The 18860-nt window shown below is 42.3% G+C and overlaps 1 protein-coding gene across 1 annotated transcript in view; it reads right to left on the bottom strand.

Annotated features, from left to right (window-relative positions):
* Positions 1-18860, bottom strand: part of MCCC2 (methylcrotonyl-CoA carboxylase subunit 2) — a 156760-nt gene that overhangs the window by 60365 nt on the left and 77535 nt on the right. Inside the window, exons 9-10 of the mRNA XM_077462494.1 lie at positions 8363-8462; positions 7327-7422 (exon numbers count right to left, since the gene is read on the bottom strand). Coding sequence (XP_077318620.1) covers positions 7327-7422; positions 8363-8462 — 196 coding nt within the window. The remainder of the gene's footprint in view (positions 1-7326; positions 7423-8362; positions 8463-18860) is intronic.

Here is an 18860-nt window from a genome sequence, read left to right as displayed (position 1 = left end):
TCCAGCAGCTCTTTGAATAAAGAGTCTGATGTTTTTCACCCTACACTGAGTTACGGATAGTGACTGCGTGGGCTAAAAGGGTCTTGGATCAGGTGGTACCAGACAGAGGAAGCATTTACGGCGGACATAGACCTGTTGAGGACGCAGGTCCGTTACACCTCTTATTAACCTTTAAGTTACCCTAATCTTTAGTGATCAATTTATTTACCCCCTTAACTATTATTTTTAGGTATATTTTTTACCATTAACATTGAAACTTTTTTCACTTATTTTGTTCGATACATTTTTCAGATTTATATTTTATTTTGGCTAAAATTTACTTTTTAAAATTGATGGTGCCCACAGAGTGAAGAAAAAAAATACCGTACCTGTGAAAGGAAGAGACAATATATATTTACATTTCTTGTGGCTTGTGTCTGAAATTCCAGGGACGCTGCTCCCTGGCCACTTGTATGTCCTGTACTAACATGTCAGCTGGCAAGAGGAACCATTGTGTTCCTGGGTGTAGCAAGAAATGTTGAATATGTGTGGCAGCTGGCAAGCAGCATTGCAGTGGCGTTTCATAACACAATTCCTCTCGAAAGGGAAGTATATTGCCTCTTTTTTGGCGCGTATTTCTATTTTAGGCTTTGACCCTGTAGCAATAAGGTCACTTTAACAAGAATGGCTCTGAATACATGGTGGGGGAAAAAAAGCTGTCATTATACTAAACCAAATCATGGCTATGCAAAGAAAGATGCCTGCTCAATCTTAAAGAGCATACCTTTCAGTATCAGCAGGAGCTAAGAAACAGAATTAACAGTTCAGGGAGACTAATGGAAATTGTCACCTTAAGGCCATCCTGGCAATGGGCAATTACACAACAGACAATCAGGGAATCAAATATAAAATGACTTCTACAGAGGTCCACTACGGGGCAGACAATATGATCAGATACAACGTGTATACATTTTGCAGCATGTCTTCATGTTGGAGAGGCATGCAGTGCTTCTGATTAATTCTGAATAATGCCATGCCATGTCAGGGTACAGTTCAGCTTTACTTCAATTATGTTCCTACTAGCCTTGTATTGATGGCAATGCAGCAAACAGCAGGATATCTCCACATCTAGTTAGGAGGATTTTAATTATCTGCAGTTTGTGATACATAAGGTGTATAAATGGCTGTTTGGGTATTTGATATGTATGTTTGTCAGGTACAGATGGTACACATTCATGTTAAACATGAAATTATCATGATATAATCATATTACCAACAAGAAAAACACATCTCCCTCCTGGCAGAGCTTTACACGGTCTTGTTGTGTAGATATTCAGATAGGCCATGCCAGTGAACTTGATGAAAGTAGGTGCGCCAAGCGGTATGTCTACTATAACCACTTCTTTGATTCTTCCAATTAGACACAGATTGAATCCTATTATCCAAGTGTGCATGTGTATGGATAGATGGAAGGCAAGCAGAAATACAGTGTATGTATTATAAAAATGTAGACACCCTTATTAAATTGTCAGGTGGAGACAAAGATACAGTGGGGACAAAGTATTCAGACCCCCTTAAATTTTTCACTCTTTGTTATATTGCAGTCATTTACCGGTAAGTTCATTTTTCTTCCTCATTAATGTACACACAGCACCCCACATTGACAGAAAAACACAGAATTGTTGACATTTTTGCAGATTTATTAAAAAAAGAAAAATTAAGTATTCAGACCCTTTGCTCAGTATTTAGTAGAAGCACCCTTTTGATCTAATATAGCCATGAGTCTTTTTTTTGTAAAGATGCAGCAAGTTTTTCACACCTGGATTTGGGGATCCTTTGCCATTCCTCCTTGCAGATCCTCTCCAGTTCTGTCCAGTTGGATGGTAAATGTTGGTGGACAGATATTTTTAGGTCTCTCCAGAGATGCTCAATTGGGTTTAAGCCAGGGCTCTGGCTGGGCCATTCAAGAACAGTCACGGAGTTGTTGTGAAGCCACTCCATTATTTTAGCTGTGCGCTTAGGGTCATTGTCTTGTTGGAAGGTAAACCTTCAGCCCAGTCTGAGGTCCTGAGCACTCTGGAGAAGGTTTTCGTCCAGGATATCCCTATACTTGGCCGCATTCATCTTTCCCTCCATTGCAACCAGTCGTCCTGTCTCTGCATCTGAAAAACACCCCCACAGCATGATGCTGCCACCACCATGCTTCACTGTTGGGATTGTATTGGACAGGTGATGAGCAGTGCCTGGTTTTCTTCACACATACTACTTAGAATTAAGGCCAAAAAGTTCTATATTGGTCTCATCAGACCAAACAATCTTATTTCTCACCATCTTGGAGTCCTTCAGGTATTTTTTTACTAAACACCATGCTGGCTTACATGTGTCTTGCACTGAAAGGCTTCCGTCGGGCCACTCTGCCATAAAGTCCTGATGGTGGAGGGCTGCAGTGAGGAACCTTCTTAGGAACCTTAAGTGCAGCAGAATTTTTTTTGTAACCTTGGCCAGATCTGTGCCTTGCCACAATTGTGTCTCTGAGCTCTTCAGGCAGTTCCTTTGACCTTATGATTCTCATTTTCTCTGACATGCACTGTGAGCTGTAAGGTCTTATATAGACAGATGTGTGGCTTTCCTAATCAAGTCCAATCATTATAATCAAACACAGCTGGACTCAAATGAAGGTGTAGGACCATCTCAAGGATAATCAGAAGAAATGGACAGCACTTGAGTTAAATATATGAGTGTCACAACAAAGGGTCTGAATAGTTAAGGACCATGTGATATTTCAGTTTTTCTTTTTTAATAAATCTGCAAAAATTTCAACAATTCTGTGTTTTTCTGTCAATATGGGGTGCTGTGTGTACATTAATGAGGAAAAAATGAACTTAAATGATTTTAGCAAATGGCTGCAATATAGTAGTAATGTGAAAAATTTAAGGGGGTCTGAATACTTTCCGTCCCCCACTGTAAATAATTTCAGAACTTTTTCCAAGTATAATGTGACCTATAATCTGTACAACTCAATTGAAAAACAAAACAAATATTTAAATTAAATAACTAAAAAACTGATTGCATAAGTGTGCACACCCTCTTATAACTAGGGATGTAGCTCTGTTCAGAATTAAGCAATCACTTTCAAACTAATGTTAAATAGGAGTCAGTACACACCTGCCATCATTTAGAGTGCCTCTGATTAACCCTAAATAAAGTTCAGCTGTTCTAGTAGGTCATTCCTGACATTTCCTTAGTCGCATCCTACAGCAAAAGCCATGGTCTGCAGAGACCTTCCAAAGCATCAGATGGATCTCGTTGTTGAAAGGTAGCAGTCAGGAGAAGGGTAAAAAATAACTTCCAAGGCATTAGATATACCATGGAGCTTAGTGTATTTAGATACATAGATAATAGTATCCAAAAATATAAAGAAAACCATATTAATTATCTCAATTATAATAGGGATAATAAAGATAACGTTCGGGAGGTTATTAATACATCCATTGTGGAGACAATACACAAAAGTAATATAAATATTATCTTCATATATTTATATACTGCCAATTCAAGTAATTCAAAGATGATGAACCTAAATATATTCCCGAACACCCCTATGGGTGATAAACTGTGTTCGGGACAGTAATAGTAACCTGTCATTTAATAGATACAAAACAAAGATTAAAATATTAGAGTGGGGTAAGTCATTTTTTAATTCAAGTTATCTAGGAACAAAGAACTTGTGCAATGTTTTGGGGACTAGCCCATTTTAACCATGGCTGCTATAAATCTCCTGTATTCTTCATATGCCTGGGCTATGGGGTAGAGTAAAGTCTCCCCAAAGCATGTGGGAAAATGTGTTATGGTCCAATGAAACCAAGGTTGAACATTTGGCCATAATTCCAAAAGATGTTTGCTGCAAAAACAACACTGCACATCACCAAAAGATCACCATACCGACAGTGAAGCATTGTGATGACAGCATCATGCTTCAGGCTGTTTTCCTTTAGCCGAAACAGGGGCCTTAGGTCAAGGTAGAGGGAATTATGAACAGTTCCAAATACCAATATTGCCACAAATTGTTAGAGGGTAGCGAGGCGCTGACAGTCAACTCAATCTAACCAATGTTACATAGTTAGGTCTAAAAAAGACACGTCATTCTAGTTCAACCATAAAAATAAATAAAAAAAATCATACAATTTCATATACCCAATCCTATACCCACAGTTGATCTAGAGGAAGGTGGAAAAAAAAACCCAGAAAAGCAGGATCTAATTGGCTACAGCAGGGGAAAAAATTCCTTCCTGATCCCCTGAGAGGCAATCAGATTTTCCCCGGATCAACTTTACCTATAAATGTTAGTACCCAGTTATATTATGTACATTTAGGAAAAAATCCAGGTCTTTCTTAAAGCAATCTACTGAGCTGGCCAGAACCACCTCTGTAGGTAATCTATTCCACATTTTCACAGCTCTTACTGTGAAGAAACCTTTCCATATTTGGAGATGAAATCTTTTTCTCTAGGTGTAAAGAGTGCCCCCTTGTCCTCGGTGTTGACCGTAAAGTGAATAGCTCAACACCGAGTTCACTATACTCCTTTGAGAGGACATAATACTTTTTAATATAAGGACTTGTATCGATGGACATGCACCATTATATCGTTGCTTAGATTTGTGTGTTAGGTGTCCAGCCTTGAGACATAAGTTATTATTTATGCACCAGGATCACTTTTAGTACATATTTTGGATAATTATTTATATTTCATGTTTATACACCTATTTTCTATTGCTGCTGATTTAACACAGTGTGAAGAGTTAGCGATCGTTGCATGACTAGGGGCATCACAGAGTGATTGCTTTTAACCTTGAGGTTACACCTAGTAACGTTCAATTGGTTTATGCACTGAATTCACTTTATGTTTATTTTGATGGTTACCTATTAGGAGTGATTAACTAGGTTTACCTACCACAAGAGTTCACGTCAACCATCACTGCAGCCCTCCACTGAGTTAACTGGCAGCGCCCCACTACTCTCTAACAATTTATGAATAGTCAAGGATAAGCTATTTAAGTGAAGGCAGCAGGCTTGCTATACATTTTTTACCCCACACACAGAGTGGTAGCGTGAGAGTAACACAAAACAAATATTGTCACAAAACCTTCAGGCTCCTACTAGAAAGCTGAACATGAAGAAGAGGAACGTTCACCATTCCAACGACCAAAAGCATACATCTAAATCAACAAAGGAATGGTTTCACCAGAAGATTAAAGTTTTTGAATGGCCCAGCCAGAATCCAGACCTGAATCAGATTGAAAATCTGTGGGGTGATCTAAAGAGGGCTGTGCACAGGAGATGTGCCATGCTGATAGACATACCCAAATAGACTGAGTGCTGTAATAAAATCAAAAAGGGTTCAACAAAGTATTAGTTTAAGGGTGTGCACACTTATGCAACCATATCAATTTATTTTTTTATTTTTACTTCTCCCCATCTAAAAGATTTCGGTTTGTTGTTCAACTGAATTGTACAGTTTATAGATCACATTAAAAAGTGGAAAACATTCTGAAATGATTTATCTTTTTCTCTTTTTTACATCACAGAAACCTGACATTTTACCAGGGGTTTGTAGACTTTTTATATCCACTGTACCTATATAAAATCAACCTTAAAGCGATATTAATGTCTTGTTTTTTTTGGGGTTTAAAAATAACAAATATGTTATACTTACCTGCTCTGTGTAATGGTTCTGCACAGGGGAATTTTTTTTTAACACACTTTAGGTTAGTTTAGTATTTTTTCTGCTAAAAAGCTCCAATAAGAAACGCAAATCAGAAGTTTTTTTCCCTGCCTAATCATCTTAATGTGCATGGACCCATAGGATAACATTGAGATGCATCTACAGTCCAAAGCACATCTCCAAATCTCAAAAGCCTTCTAAAGCAAATATGCCCCCCACCCCTTGCGTCTTTTTTTTTCATTACTGACCCCCCTTCCAATTTTTTTTTTTTTTTAATTACCCTTGGCTGTTGCCATTATTCTTTGGTGTGATGGTATGCGCATAAGGTGTCCAAAAAGCTGTATTTTATATTATATTAAAGGGGTTGTTTTCTAAATAGGTTCCTTTAAGCTAGTGCATTGTTGGTTCACTTACCTTTTCCTTCGATTTCCCTACTAAATGTTTTTTTTTTCTTTGTCTGAATTTCTCACCTCCTGTTTCTCCTCAGTAAACTTCACACCATCATCTGAGCAGTGTTTAGTGAGCCAGAACAACTTACTGAGGAGGAACAGGAAGTGAGAAATTCAGACAAAGAAAACAAAGAAAAAAAACATTTAGAAGGGAAATCGAAGGAAAATGTAAGTGAACCAACAATGCACCAGCTTAGAAGGAACCTATTTAGAAAATAAAAAAACAAACCTTTACAACCCCTTTAACTTTGTGATTTTTAATCTAGCTTTATTTTTATGTCTTAACCAGCTTAGGCCTTCCCCACTATCACTATTTTTCCTCTCTACTTCCTTTTTTCAACTTGTCCTCCCCCCCCCCCTTATTTTCCTTTTCTTTTTCTTCTTTTTTTTCTCCTCCTCCTACATTTTTCTTTATTTTTTAGTGGACTAGTCCACACCCCATACTCATCCCCTGGACCTGAGGGCCCAGGCACCCTGTGTTGTCCCCCGACTTCGATCAGGAGGACTTTGTAGTTTGATATAATACACTGATGAGCACATTCTCTTTGTAGCTTCCTATGGCTCTTAAATCGTGCTATTTGTATCACTTGCGTGGGATTTCTATGGATGTACCTGCCTATTTTCCCTAAGGCCGCGTACACACGCGCGGACTGTTCGCCCAACTTTGTCCGTCAAACAGTTTCGGCAAACAGTCCGCTCAAAATTAGCATGGACGGACATGGCCACACACGACGAACGAACAGTTTGCTGAAACCGTGCGCGATGACGTGAACGGCACGTACGACGGGACGAAAAATACGACGTCCTATACACTGCATTATAACTTTCGGCGTGTTAAGCCTTTCTGAGCATGCGCGGAACTTAGTTTGTCGAACAAGCCTACACACGGGCGGACTGTTCGCTCAAACAAGGTTTCAGCGGACAGTTTTACGGAATTTCCGAAAAACCTTGTTCGTCAAACTGTCCGCTGAAACTGTCCGCTGAAAGCCCACACACGAGCGGACTGTCCGCCCAAACACTGTTCAGCGGACAAAGTTGGGCGAACAGTCCGCCCGTGTGTACGCGGCCTAATACTAATAAAAATATTGTACCAGAAAAAAACCTTGAAGCTGTTACTGAGTGGTGTTCTTAGTTTGTATACGGGTGCACTTTTTTGTATATTCTTAAAAGCTATACCTCTCTGACATCAAAATTCTTCTTTAAATTGTCGCCAACAATTCCATACAGTTCATCTGCTGGGAAAAGAGGGTCTTCAGTATTTTCTACAGTAACCTAAAAAAAAAAAAAAAAAAAAAAGACATTTTAAGTATTACATGTCAACATTTATGTATTAAATCATCACATTCTAGGATAAGCCTTATGAAGACATAAGCCTGCTTTTCAACTGACTCAACGATATAGCTGCTCATAACTATGCTAATTTGATGGGAAATTACAAGATCTCCCCATTCTAGAGATCACTAGGCACTGCTCTTCATCTATATAACATGGTGCAGAAAATAACCGAACTCTGTTTACCAGAGATCCCATCAAATTACCCTACATATATCGGAAAATGCTTTGTAAAGATTGTCTGTGAAAGTTCACGTCTAGGTCATGGTATAGATAAGGGGTCTTCAAACTATGGCCCTCCAATGTTCAGGAACTACAATTCCCATCATGCCTAGTCATGTCTGTGAATGTCTGAGTTTTACAATGCCTCATTGGACAAGTAGTTCTGCAACAACTGGTGAGCCGTAGTTTGAAGATCCCTGGTATAGATAGTTGTAGTTACATTAAATGGACCTTGTATTAAATGGTTGAAGACAATCTATCCAAGTGGCTTCTTCAGTTCAAATAAGTGGTGAAAAAAATACCTCAATATGTATATAAGAGCAATAGTCAACCTAATCCAATTAGCATGGTGTCATGAAATGTGTCAAGGGAGATAATGATTGTACTAGAACATGAAGGGGGATGTGAGGGCTTGTAAAAACGCCTAGTTTAATTTCCTAATTCATTCACCTTGATACCAGCCGGTGTTAACTGTTTGAATTACATGTTACCAATCATGCTTTACTGCAGCTACATCGGTCACATGATCTGTCATATTTACACAGCTTATGAACAGCATAATGTTAACTTTATTAGTAGAATAAACAAATATTTACTCATCATGCTTTACAGGGCACACAGATACATTCACACCACACAAGAATAAATTGCGACTTACATCTAGCTTCTTTTTATAATTTAAGGCTCGCACTGCTTTCCGAGCAAGATGAAGGGCATGGCTGTCATCTAAAGCATAATGATCGGTGACACCAGATTTTCTGCAGAAAAGGTAAAATCAAACAATGTGATCATTCTTCAATATAACATTTTTGGAGAGCAAAAAAAATAACAGTAATATCCAATCTCAGTTACACTAAGTATTTTTTTTCTCCCCAGAGTTCTGGATAGGACAAAGTTTCTTTGTAATTTGTGTCCCTGCTGGAGAGATTAACCTTCTTTATTTGTCCTAATGACCAGTTGTGTAGCGGGGAGCAATATCTAGGGGGCACAGAAAAGTCCTGATTCCCACCGCCCTGACTTCCGAATGTGCCACTGTCTGCGCCCCACCACTGTCACTCTCCATGATCCATGCTAGCGCTGCCTGATCCTCCTCGGCTGTACAGGCTCAGCGATGGGCGCCCTCTGTGATTGGCTGAACATGTATGGGTTCAGTGCCGCACAGAACTGTGTCATCAGCTTTCCATGTCATGATGTTAGGGCTGTTTACTGATGGACCATAGGGGACACTGAGAGGTAGGTGCTCCTAGACATGGGAGATTGCATATATGGTTATGGAAATCTGATACGCATCCAGACATTCCTGCTAAAGAAGAACTTTTAACTTCTAGATGCTATCAGGAAGCAAACCCTATTTTCTTCATAAAGAAGATGTATTGAAGAATGTGGAGACGGATGGATGTTCTCTAATATACATTTCTTGCCACCAACCTGATCCTCCCATGGCTTTCCCAGCAGTTCATTATGAGATTGGGGAGGCAGGTTGTTCAGTAGAAGGCAGCCTGCAGCCTATTGAAATATTCCCAGTAAGCAGCATTTCCATCACTCACTGACTCCAATCACCCATTGACTATTGAAAAGAAAAAAAAAGGAGGTGCCACCTTCGACCACTTACTGTAAGTGTGAGCCCAGTCAGGAGGAATAGGTGATTAATGATAAAGTGCCTGGCACAGGCTGAAGGCAAAGACCAGTAGTGATGGTCAGAACAAGGAAGAATTTAGACAGCAACTGGTCACAGATCCTCTGCCACATTGGCATTCTTTAAAAACTCAGTTTCTGACAAAATCATGGTCATCTGAAACATCTGTACTTAGCACTTTAAAACAAGCAGGAATGTTTTTTTTTTTTTTTTAATCTTTATTTAAATTGAAAAAACTGGAGTTAGTACTTACCGGTAACTCCTTTTCCGGTGGTCTTCCAGGACAGCCCTTGAGAGATGGAGCTCCTCCCATCGACACAGGAAACACATTGCCACAGTTCAAAAGGCGGTCCCTCAGGTCCCTGGTCAGTCATTCACCAAGAACCGAAGGATGGAACTGAAAAACATATAAACCATAACAGGTAATAACATTAGTACATCACTACAATCAAATAAAGGGTGGGATCGTGCTGTCCTGGAAGACCACCGGAAAAGGAGTTACCGGTAAGTACTAACTCCAGTTTTCCCAAGTGTTCTTCCAGGACAGCCCTTGAGAGGATCCCCAAGTACTTACCAGATTAGGGGGGGACCACGGCCTGGAGGACTTTCCTCCCAAAGGCCTGATCCTGACTAGACATTAAGTCCAGTTGGTAATGCCTTGTAAAGGTGGAAAAGCTTGACCATGTGGCTGCTTTACATACCTGCTCCGGGGTGGCACCAGCTCTTTCTGCCCAGGATGCAGACAACGCTCTTGTGGAGTGAGCTTTAACACCCTCAGGAGGATCTCTATTCAAGGCCTTATACCCCTCTGCTATAGCTAGCCTAATCCATCTAGCTATGGTTACTTTTGAAGCTTTCTGTCCCCTACGCTGTCCGGAAAAAAGGACAAAAAGGGAGTCTGAGATTCTGAATGGATTTGTTATTTTAAGATATTCTAGAATACACCTCCTCACATCCAATAAATGAAAACGTTCCTCTTTCTCATTTGCTGCATTTTGACAAAATGAAGGGAGGACAATATCTTGGGACCTATGGAAGCTAGATGCTACCTTTGGTAAGAACCCAGGGTCTGTCTTTAGAATGACTCTGTCTTCTAGGATCTGTAGGAATGGTTCCCTGATGGAAAGTGCTTGGATTTCACTGACCCTACGGGCTGAAGTGATTGCCACCAGGAGAACTGTCTTAAAGGTAATAAGCCTTAGGGAGGCCTCTGAGATAGGCTCAAAGGGTGACCCCAAGAAAGCTTTTAGCACAACTGCTAAATCCCAGGATGGGACTTTTGTGATTCTGACTGGCTTGCGTCTAGCGACTGCCTTACAGAATCTAGCGACAAAAGGATTTTCCTGTAAGCGTTCATCTAGGTATACACTTAAGGCAGCTATCTGTACTTTAATAGTACTTAGGGTTAAACCCTTGTTTACACCTTCCTGTAAAAACTGTAGAATATTAGCCGTATTTATGTCCCGGCTATTCAGCCAGCTATTGAATTTTTTCCAGACTTTTTTGTAAATAGCTCTCGTGACTGGTTTGCGACTCTGTAGTAAGGTCGCAATTACCTCGTCTGACAGGCCCTTACTCCTTAAGATTTCCTCCTCAGTAACCACGCTGACAGCTTCAGTGTGGCGACCTGCGGATGGTAAAGAGGTCCCTGCGACAGGAGGTCCTGTCTGTAGGGAAGTCTTAGAGGCGGACAGTCTGTCAATTGTAGCAACGTTGTGAACCACGGTCTCCTGGGCCAAAAAGGTGCTACTAGAATCAAACAGGTTTTCTCCTTGAGGAATCTTGCTAGGACCCTCGGAATGAGATGAAGAGGGGGAAATGCATACGCCAGACTGAAAGTCCATGGAGTTTGCAAGGCATCTACCGCCAGGGGTTGATCTCCTGGGTTTAGCGAGAAAAAATTGGGAACCTTTGCATTTTTCTTGCTCGCAAAAAGGTCTACCTCTGGTTCTCCCCAGTGAGCTGTTATGAGATTGAATGCCTCTGGGTGTAAGGACCATTCTTGGTTCGAAATCCTCTGTCGACTCAAGAAGTCCGCCTTGTTGTTCAGCTCCCCTTTCAGGTGAACTGCAGAAATGGATTCCAGATTGGCTTCTGCCCACTGGAGAATGCGTCTGGCTACCAACATCAAACGAGGACTTCTGGTTCCTCCTTGTTTGTTTATGTATGCTACAGCCGTCGTATTGTCTGAACGGACTTGTAGATGGTGACCCTGTATTGCGGGGTGGAAAGCTAGAACAGCTCTCAGGATTGCTGTTAGTTCTTTCCAATTGGAAGAGAAACATTTCTCCTCCGGGGTCCACTTGTCCTGGACCCAGCTTGAGCCTAGGTGGGCTCCCCAGCCCCAACTGCTCGCATCCGTTGTTAGTGTTGAAGTGATAGGAAGGACCCAATGAACCCCTTTGTTTAGGTTCTCCCTGTCCTTCCACCACCAGAGGGAGCGTTTTACCCTTGAGGGGATCGATACCTCCTCCTCCAGATCTCTGCCTTTTAATTGTTCTAACAGAAAACCCTGAAGTTCTCTTTGATGGAACCTGGCCCATTGTACGGCTGGAATGGCTGCCGTCATAAGACCTAAGACCGACATTACTTCCCTCACCGTACACTTGGGGCTGCATTGAAGAAAAGATATTCTCTGCCACAGATTCAAAATCTTTTCTTCCGGCAGTATAATTTTCTGATCTACAGACTTGATCCAGTACCCCAGATACAGGATCTCCTGTGTTGGGGTTGTCTTGGATTTCTCCTGACTGACAATCCACCCTAATCGACTCAGACTGAGTTGAGTCAATTCTAGGTCCTGAGAAAGACGACTCTCTGAGTGGGCTGTTAGGAGCAGATCGTCTAGGTAGGGGATAATTGAGACTGATTGAAGCCTCAGAGGAACTAAAGCCTCTCCGAGAACCTTGGTAAAGATTCTCGGAGAGGATGATAGACCGAAGGGAAGTGCTCTGCACTGAAAGTGGTAAACCTTTGTGTCTATCTGCACTGCCATACGAAGAAATTTCTGGCATTCCTCCCTTATTGGAATGTGCAGATAAGCATCCCTTAGGTCCAGGGTTGCCATAAATGTCTCTTTCTGCAGGAGATTCTTTATGGAATAAATGGACTCCATCCGAAATCTCTTGTAACGGATGGAGCGATTCAGTGGACGGAGGTTCATAATTAGTCTGAATCTCCCTGACGGTTTTCTTACCACAAAGATGTGCGAGTAAAAGCCGTCCCCTTGTTCCTGAATAGGGACTGGTGTCAATACTTCTTGATCTACCATTTCCCCTATTAGTAAAGGTAAGGCCCTGGCCTTTTCTGAGTGACTTGGAAGCTTTGTCACCAGAAACTTGGAAGGAGGGTTGCTGTGAAATTCCAGCGCATGACCCCTTTTTATTATATTTAAGACAAACTCGTTCGAGGTTGTCTCTTCCCATTGAGGAAGAAATTTGCTTAATCTTCCTCCCACAGGAACCCTGACGTCACTGGGGTTTGGGATCCTGATTGGGGCGGCTAAACAGTATGCCCCCTTTTTCTTTCCCTTTATGTCCCGACCAATGTTTTTTGGGGGTTGAACTCTTCTCTGATTTAGAGGGTTCCTTAAAGGGACGAAAACATTTTCTTTGAAAATTTTTCTTTTTTGCGGGAAAGGTTTTCTTTTTGTCCGCCGTCCTTTCTAAGGCGGAGTCTAATTCAGGCCCGAAGAGTAAGTCTCCTGTAAAAGGGACGCTGCACAGGCGGGTTTTAGACGCCGTGTCTCCCCCCCAGGTTTTCATCCATACTGACCTCCTTGCTGCCACTGAAAGTGCTGCAGATTTAGCCGTAAATTTAACGGAGTCCGTGGAGGCGTCAGAGATGAAACTGGTGGCCTTAAAAAGCATAGGGAAGGATTTCAAAAGCTCCCCCCTAGGAGTGCCTGCCTTTAAGTGTTCTTGTAGTTGCGATAACCAGAACTCCAGGTTTCTAGCTACACAGGAAGTGGCTAGAGCTGGTTTTAAGCCTGCCATAGAGGCATCCCAGGCCCTCTTTAAGACAATGTCTGTTCTCCTGTCCATGGGATCTTTCAGGTGGCCCATATCCTCAAAGGCCAGATCAGCCTGCTTTGAGATTTTGGACAGAGGGGCGTCTAGTTTTGGATTTTTATTCCAGACCGCCTCTGGGCTCTCATCAAAAGGGAACCTTCTCTTAAGGGATTTAGGAAAGAAAACCTTCTTGTCTGGTTCCGACCACTCCTTAAGGACAAGGTCAGAAAGCCCTTATGTATAGGAAAAACCCTTGCTTTCTTTTTCCCCAGAGCCTCATACATTTGATCATGTCTGGATAACTGAGTTTCTTCCTCCTCAATTTCCAGCGTATCATAGATAGCCCCCATTAGCTCATCTACTTCCTCGAGAGATAATCTATATTTTGAGGCTTTAGATGCTGCTTGATCCTCTTCCTGACCCGAGTCAGTGTCAGAGGATTCGGGGCTAATCAACGTGGGGCTAGGCTCCCTGACCATACGGGGCTCCCCTGAGCTGGGTGTTGTAAGGCATGGTGAGGATGAGATTATAGTTGTTTTACTCGTGGAGGCAGCTGCAGCTGATCCCACGTCAGTGATTAACTCCCGGAGGGACTTAAAGGTCGACGCCATTTCCTCTTTAAAGGAGCCCAAAAACTTTGCTAAAGGGGAATCTGCCTCAGATTTAAGCAAGCTTGCAATGCATTGCTTGCATAGGGCTTTGTTAGAGCCAGAGGACAACCTATTCCCACAATTAGGGCACTTTTTGCGGCCTGTCTTGTCTTCCCTTGGCATCTCTTTAGCCTGAAAATAAGAAGACAAAGGATTTCTTAGCGTCAGCACCATGTCCCTCTTAGAATCACCACTAACAAACAACCTCACTGTGAGTAAACCGCCACCGTGGGGTACTACAGGGCCCAGCCTACAAACACCACCACTCCACCAGAGTAATAGCATGCCCAGCAGCCTACCTGGGTTTGGCTGGTGCCTGTCTCCGCCGGAGTATCCTGGGGAATAGCCTCCATGGTCCCCCTCTGACGCTCCGAATCCCGCCGCTAATCCGGTATAGCTGGACGCTGGTCGGGCTTCACAGGCACAGCGCTGGCTCTCCCTCTCCTCCTTGTACCCTTGGAGACCCGGAACCGGAAGTCTCGGCACGCAGTGATGACGCGGTTCCGCCGGAAGTGAACGCTCGGCGTCTCCGACCCCCTGCAACGAGGAGGGAAGATGGAAGGTTCCACTCACCACTCCTGGGGGAAACCGGCGTCATTCTGCCCCTGGCCACCTCGGCACTGGAAGGAGGAGGGTAACGGGTCTGCTCCGGTTCAGCTGGACGGTACCCGAGCCAAAGAAAAAAGGTATGGACCCAAACTGCAGCCATAAACCAGGACCCGGTCCCTTAGGCTTGCAGGTTCTCAGGCAGCCCCTGAGAGGGGCCTCCAGGTTCCTGGCAACATGTTCCTCCGACGGAGGAAACACAAATGACTGACCAGGCACCTGAGGGACCGCCTTTTGAACTGTGGCAATGTGTTTCCTGTGTCGATGGGAGGAGCTCCATCTCTCAAGGGCTGTCCTGGAAGAACACTTGGGAAATTTAAATAAAGATTAAAAAAAACAAGCAGGAATGTTAACCCTTTTGCACTGGCCCCTCCCAGCCCTTTAAGAAGTTTCAGATGCCGGGAGGTAGGGCGGGGTTTATGAGCATGTCGCCATCGTGATCGCCTGTCACAGCTGTCACATGCTCGAAAAACTTTCCATAAGATGCCAGTAACTGTGTCGGGAGCACGCAGCACAGGAGCTCTCGGCACAGCTGTGCTTACATTCTGGTACACAAAAATGCGTCTCTCAATGCTAAGGCCCACCCGCCAAGAGGCCACATATTTGCATACTGTCGTCACCAAGGCGTTAACAAGCTGGGTCCCCCGTGCATGAGTAACAATATGAAGCTCTGCCACCCAACTCGATGGCGGGCCCAGTTGGCTGAATGGACAGTGCTGCTAACTGACCCCGCTCCCTCTCCATACACTTTAGCTGTATCTTGCTCTTCTACCTCCCTTCCTGTTCCCGCCATACAAATAACTTTACTGCATCTACTTAGAGATAGACAACTTTGTCTAGGGGGTTTAGGAGGATCTTAGCCTTCTCTATCTACAGCAGTAACAAATGGCAGTGGCAGATCCAGGAGTGGAAAGCAGAGACTGGAAGTGGAACCATCGCCCTCCCCAGAACCTCATTACACTCCAAATTCTCCTGTATTGGTTTTCCGTGCCAACCTTCCATCTCACAGGTTTCGGAGTCAAAGTCAGACATTAGTGGATGCGGCCTCAGCCTGCTTCCATCACCATGTGGCCTTTACTGTCCCCCACCCAGTACTCCATTCCCTGCCAGCACACAATGTGTGCAAGGCCCAGGGGAATTCTACTTGGTGAGTCTCTCATTTCAATATTTCTTTATTGATTTTCAATAAGGTAAACAAGATAAACATTTGTAAGAGCATAGCACATGTTCCGACTAGAGCAAACAGAGGCAAAGCATACAAAGTAGGGTTGAGTCACGCAAAACCAGTCCACAGTACAGACTAACTAAATGTGGATCAATGGTGATCATTAGAGTTGTAACATAGTAATGCAATATCCCCAGTCGGGGAGAAAAGGGGTGTGGGAAGGAGAGCATCAGCTAGACATTATATTAGTTACACCAGAGGGGTTGGGTACACAGGAGACTAAATCAGGCGCATAGTAGAGTCCCTAATTTCTCCTGCCACCATCTTCTAGCACCTCCTCAGGGCAGTATTTGAAAATACATTTGAGTATACTAGGATTACTTTAAATAGTATTTTCTTAAAATACAATACTTGTGCTTAGCTAAGGGGCTTAATATTGTACTACTGGAAAAGACTCTGGGAGTGCTAAAGTCCATGGGGTTAGGGGTCGCAAAATACTTGCCCTGTCCCAGGCGCTGACAACCCACACTACGCCACTGCTAATGACCACTTTCACTAAGTCAGAATGTAATGGGAAACCCAATGTTTTAGAGTTGTCACCAAACCAGGAGAGGAAATCGTCCAAAGAGAATACTTGTTCCAGTGACAATTGTATGTGTTTGACTTTGGTGGACATTTTGTTTTTAGTTTCTGTTGTATCTCTAGAACAAGGGAAAATCTACCCAGCAAGGTGCAGCAAAAGAATAACATGACAGGGGTTATTACTTCCATACTCGATCCAACACTAAATAAAACGTTTTTGGCTATACATAAATTTTTAGGCAAAGGGGAGTCCGCTTTGTTCGAATTTTATGAAATAACAACATTTTCTGTTTTTGGAGCTCCTGTTAGTTTCTTCATTTTAGGGGCTCTTAAACATTATGTTAAAAAAAAAATAACCTGCCAAAACAGCAATGTGGTCTTCACATACGCTGCTTCAATCACCATTATGCAAAATTTCTATAGCACCAACAGTTTACGCAGTGCTTTACTAAATGCACGGAATGATTTAACTTTGACCAGTGACAGAAAAATACTGTCTGTGCTCTGTTTTCTTGCCTTACACATTAATTCCAAGTAACTAGCCATTTCCTCAGTGATTACGTCACAGAGCACTGAATGATAGATAATAAATTTGCTCTGGGGAAATTTATAAATGAATTTGCTGGTGACGACAGCTGACTTACGAGCTTTAGAGAAGAATCAGAGCGAGTCAACAGCCCCAGCATATAAGAAATGTACCTTTGAAAAATAATTATTATAGCATCATTTTAAAACATTGCACCTTCTGAAACAAAACACTGAATCCACCATTTCTGTGATTGATACCTATAATATGGAAGTTAAAACATGCCTGTCTTAACATAACTGGAGGAAATCACCCAGGTCTGTCTGTCTATAGATATATCTGTCCATTTATTATCCATTCAAGTTTTATTTTGCATCCTACTACTAGACTATTTATTGCCAATTGTAGCAATCAAAAAATAAAAAATAAAATAAAAACACACCTTAAGAAATCTGTGTTGAAATAAATACTAAGGTTGTGGTTGTAACAGCCCAATATGTACAATACTCTATAATCCCTTTATCAGGGTTTCTCAACTAGGGTTCCTCCAAAAGTTGCTCAGGGTTTTTTAAGCAATGAGCAATTTTTGCCTCTCAGATAAGTTTCCACCAACATCAATGCTCATTTTAGCCACGTCTAAGGGGTAATTCTTCCCAATGACTACAAGTGTAAGGAACATTCTTCCCACTGACCATCACGCTAATGTGGTTTCCTGACACCAGAAAGCCATTTCAATGGTTCCTCTGTGTTGAGAAAGACTGAGCTATATCCTAACTTTAATATTCGCTAACCAGAATAGATATCTATTCAATCAGTGAATAAATCTAAACACAAAAAGATGAAAAAAAAAAAAAGGCTTTATTGCACGCATATTTTTAAAAATGCTAGTTGTCTTATTGTCATGCTTGTCCTATGGGTTCAATAGCTATACATAGCTATACATTATAGTGCCTTGCAAAAGTATTCACCCCCTTGGCATTTTTGTGTTGTCTTACAATCTGGAATTAACATGGATTGTTTGAGGATTTGCATCATTTAATTTACAGAACATGCCCACAACTTTGAAGAGGTTTTTTTCTTGTGAAGCAAACAATAAATAGGACAAAATAACAGAAAATGTCAATGTGCATAACTATTCACCCACCTAAAGTCAATACTTTGTAGAGCCACCTTTTGCGGCTATCGCAGCTCCGAGTCGCTTTGGATAAGTCTATGAGCTTGCCACATCTTACCACTGGAATTTTTGCCCATTCCTACTTGCAAAACTGCTCTAGCTCCTTCAAGTTGGATGGTTTGCGCTTGTCAACAGCAATCTTTAATTGTGACCACAGATTTTCTATTGGATTGAGGTCTGGGCTTTGACTAGGCCAGTCCAACACATTTACATGATTCCCCTTAAAACATTCAAGTGTTACTTCAGCAGTGTGTTGGGGGTCATTGTCCTGCTGGAAGGTGAACCTCCGTCGTAGCCTCAAATCACACACAAAGTGGTATAGGTTTTGCTCAAGAATATCCCTGTATTTAGCACCATCCATCTTTCCCTCAACTCTGACCAGTTTCCCAATCCCGAATAGGGAAGGTGTTCTTTGGGTGATGTGATGGGATGGGTTTGCGCCAGACATAGCGTTTTCTTTGATGGGCAAAAAGTTAAATTTTAGTCTCATCAGACCAGAGCACCTTCCTCCATACATTTTGGGAGTCTCCCACATGCCTTTTCACAAACTCAAAATGTGCCATTTTGTTTTTTGCTGAAAGTAACAGCTTTCTTCTGGCCATTCTGCCGTAAAACCGAACTCTATGGGGCGTACGGCTTATTGTCATCCTATGTACAGATTCTCCAGTCTCTGCTGTGGAGCTCTGCAGCTCCTCCAGGGTCTCTGTGCTGCCTCTCTAATTAATGCCCTCCTTGCCCGGTCCGAGAGTTTTGGTGTGCGGCCGTCTCTTGACAGGTTTGCTGTTGTGCCATGTTCTTTCCATTTGG

The sequence above is a fragment of the Lithobates pipiens genome, unplaced genomic scaffold (genome assembly GCF_037356315.1).
Source record: "Lithobates pipiens isolate NorthernLeopardFrog02 unplaced genomic scaffold, aLitPip1_a1.2 Scaffold_3, whole genome shotgun sequence".
Classification (NCBI taxonomy): domain Eukaryota; kingdom Metazoa; phylum Chordata; class Amphibia; order Anura; family Ranidae; genus Lithobates; species Lithobates pipiens.
The sequence above is the reverse complement of the archived record's forward strand: the minus strand, read 5'-3'. Positions and strand labels throughout refer to the sequence as shown.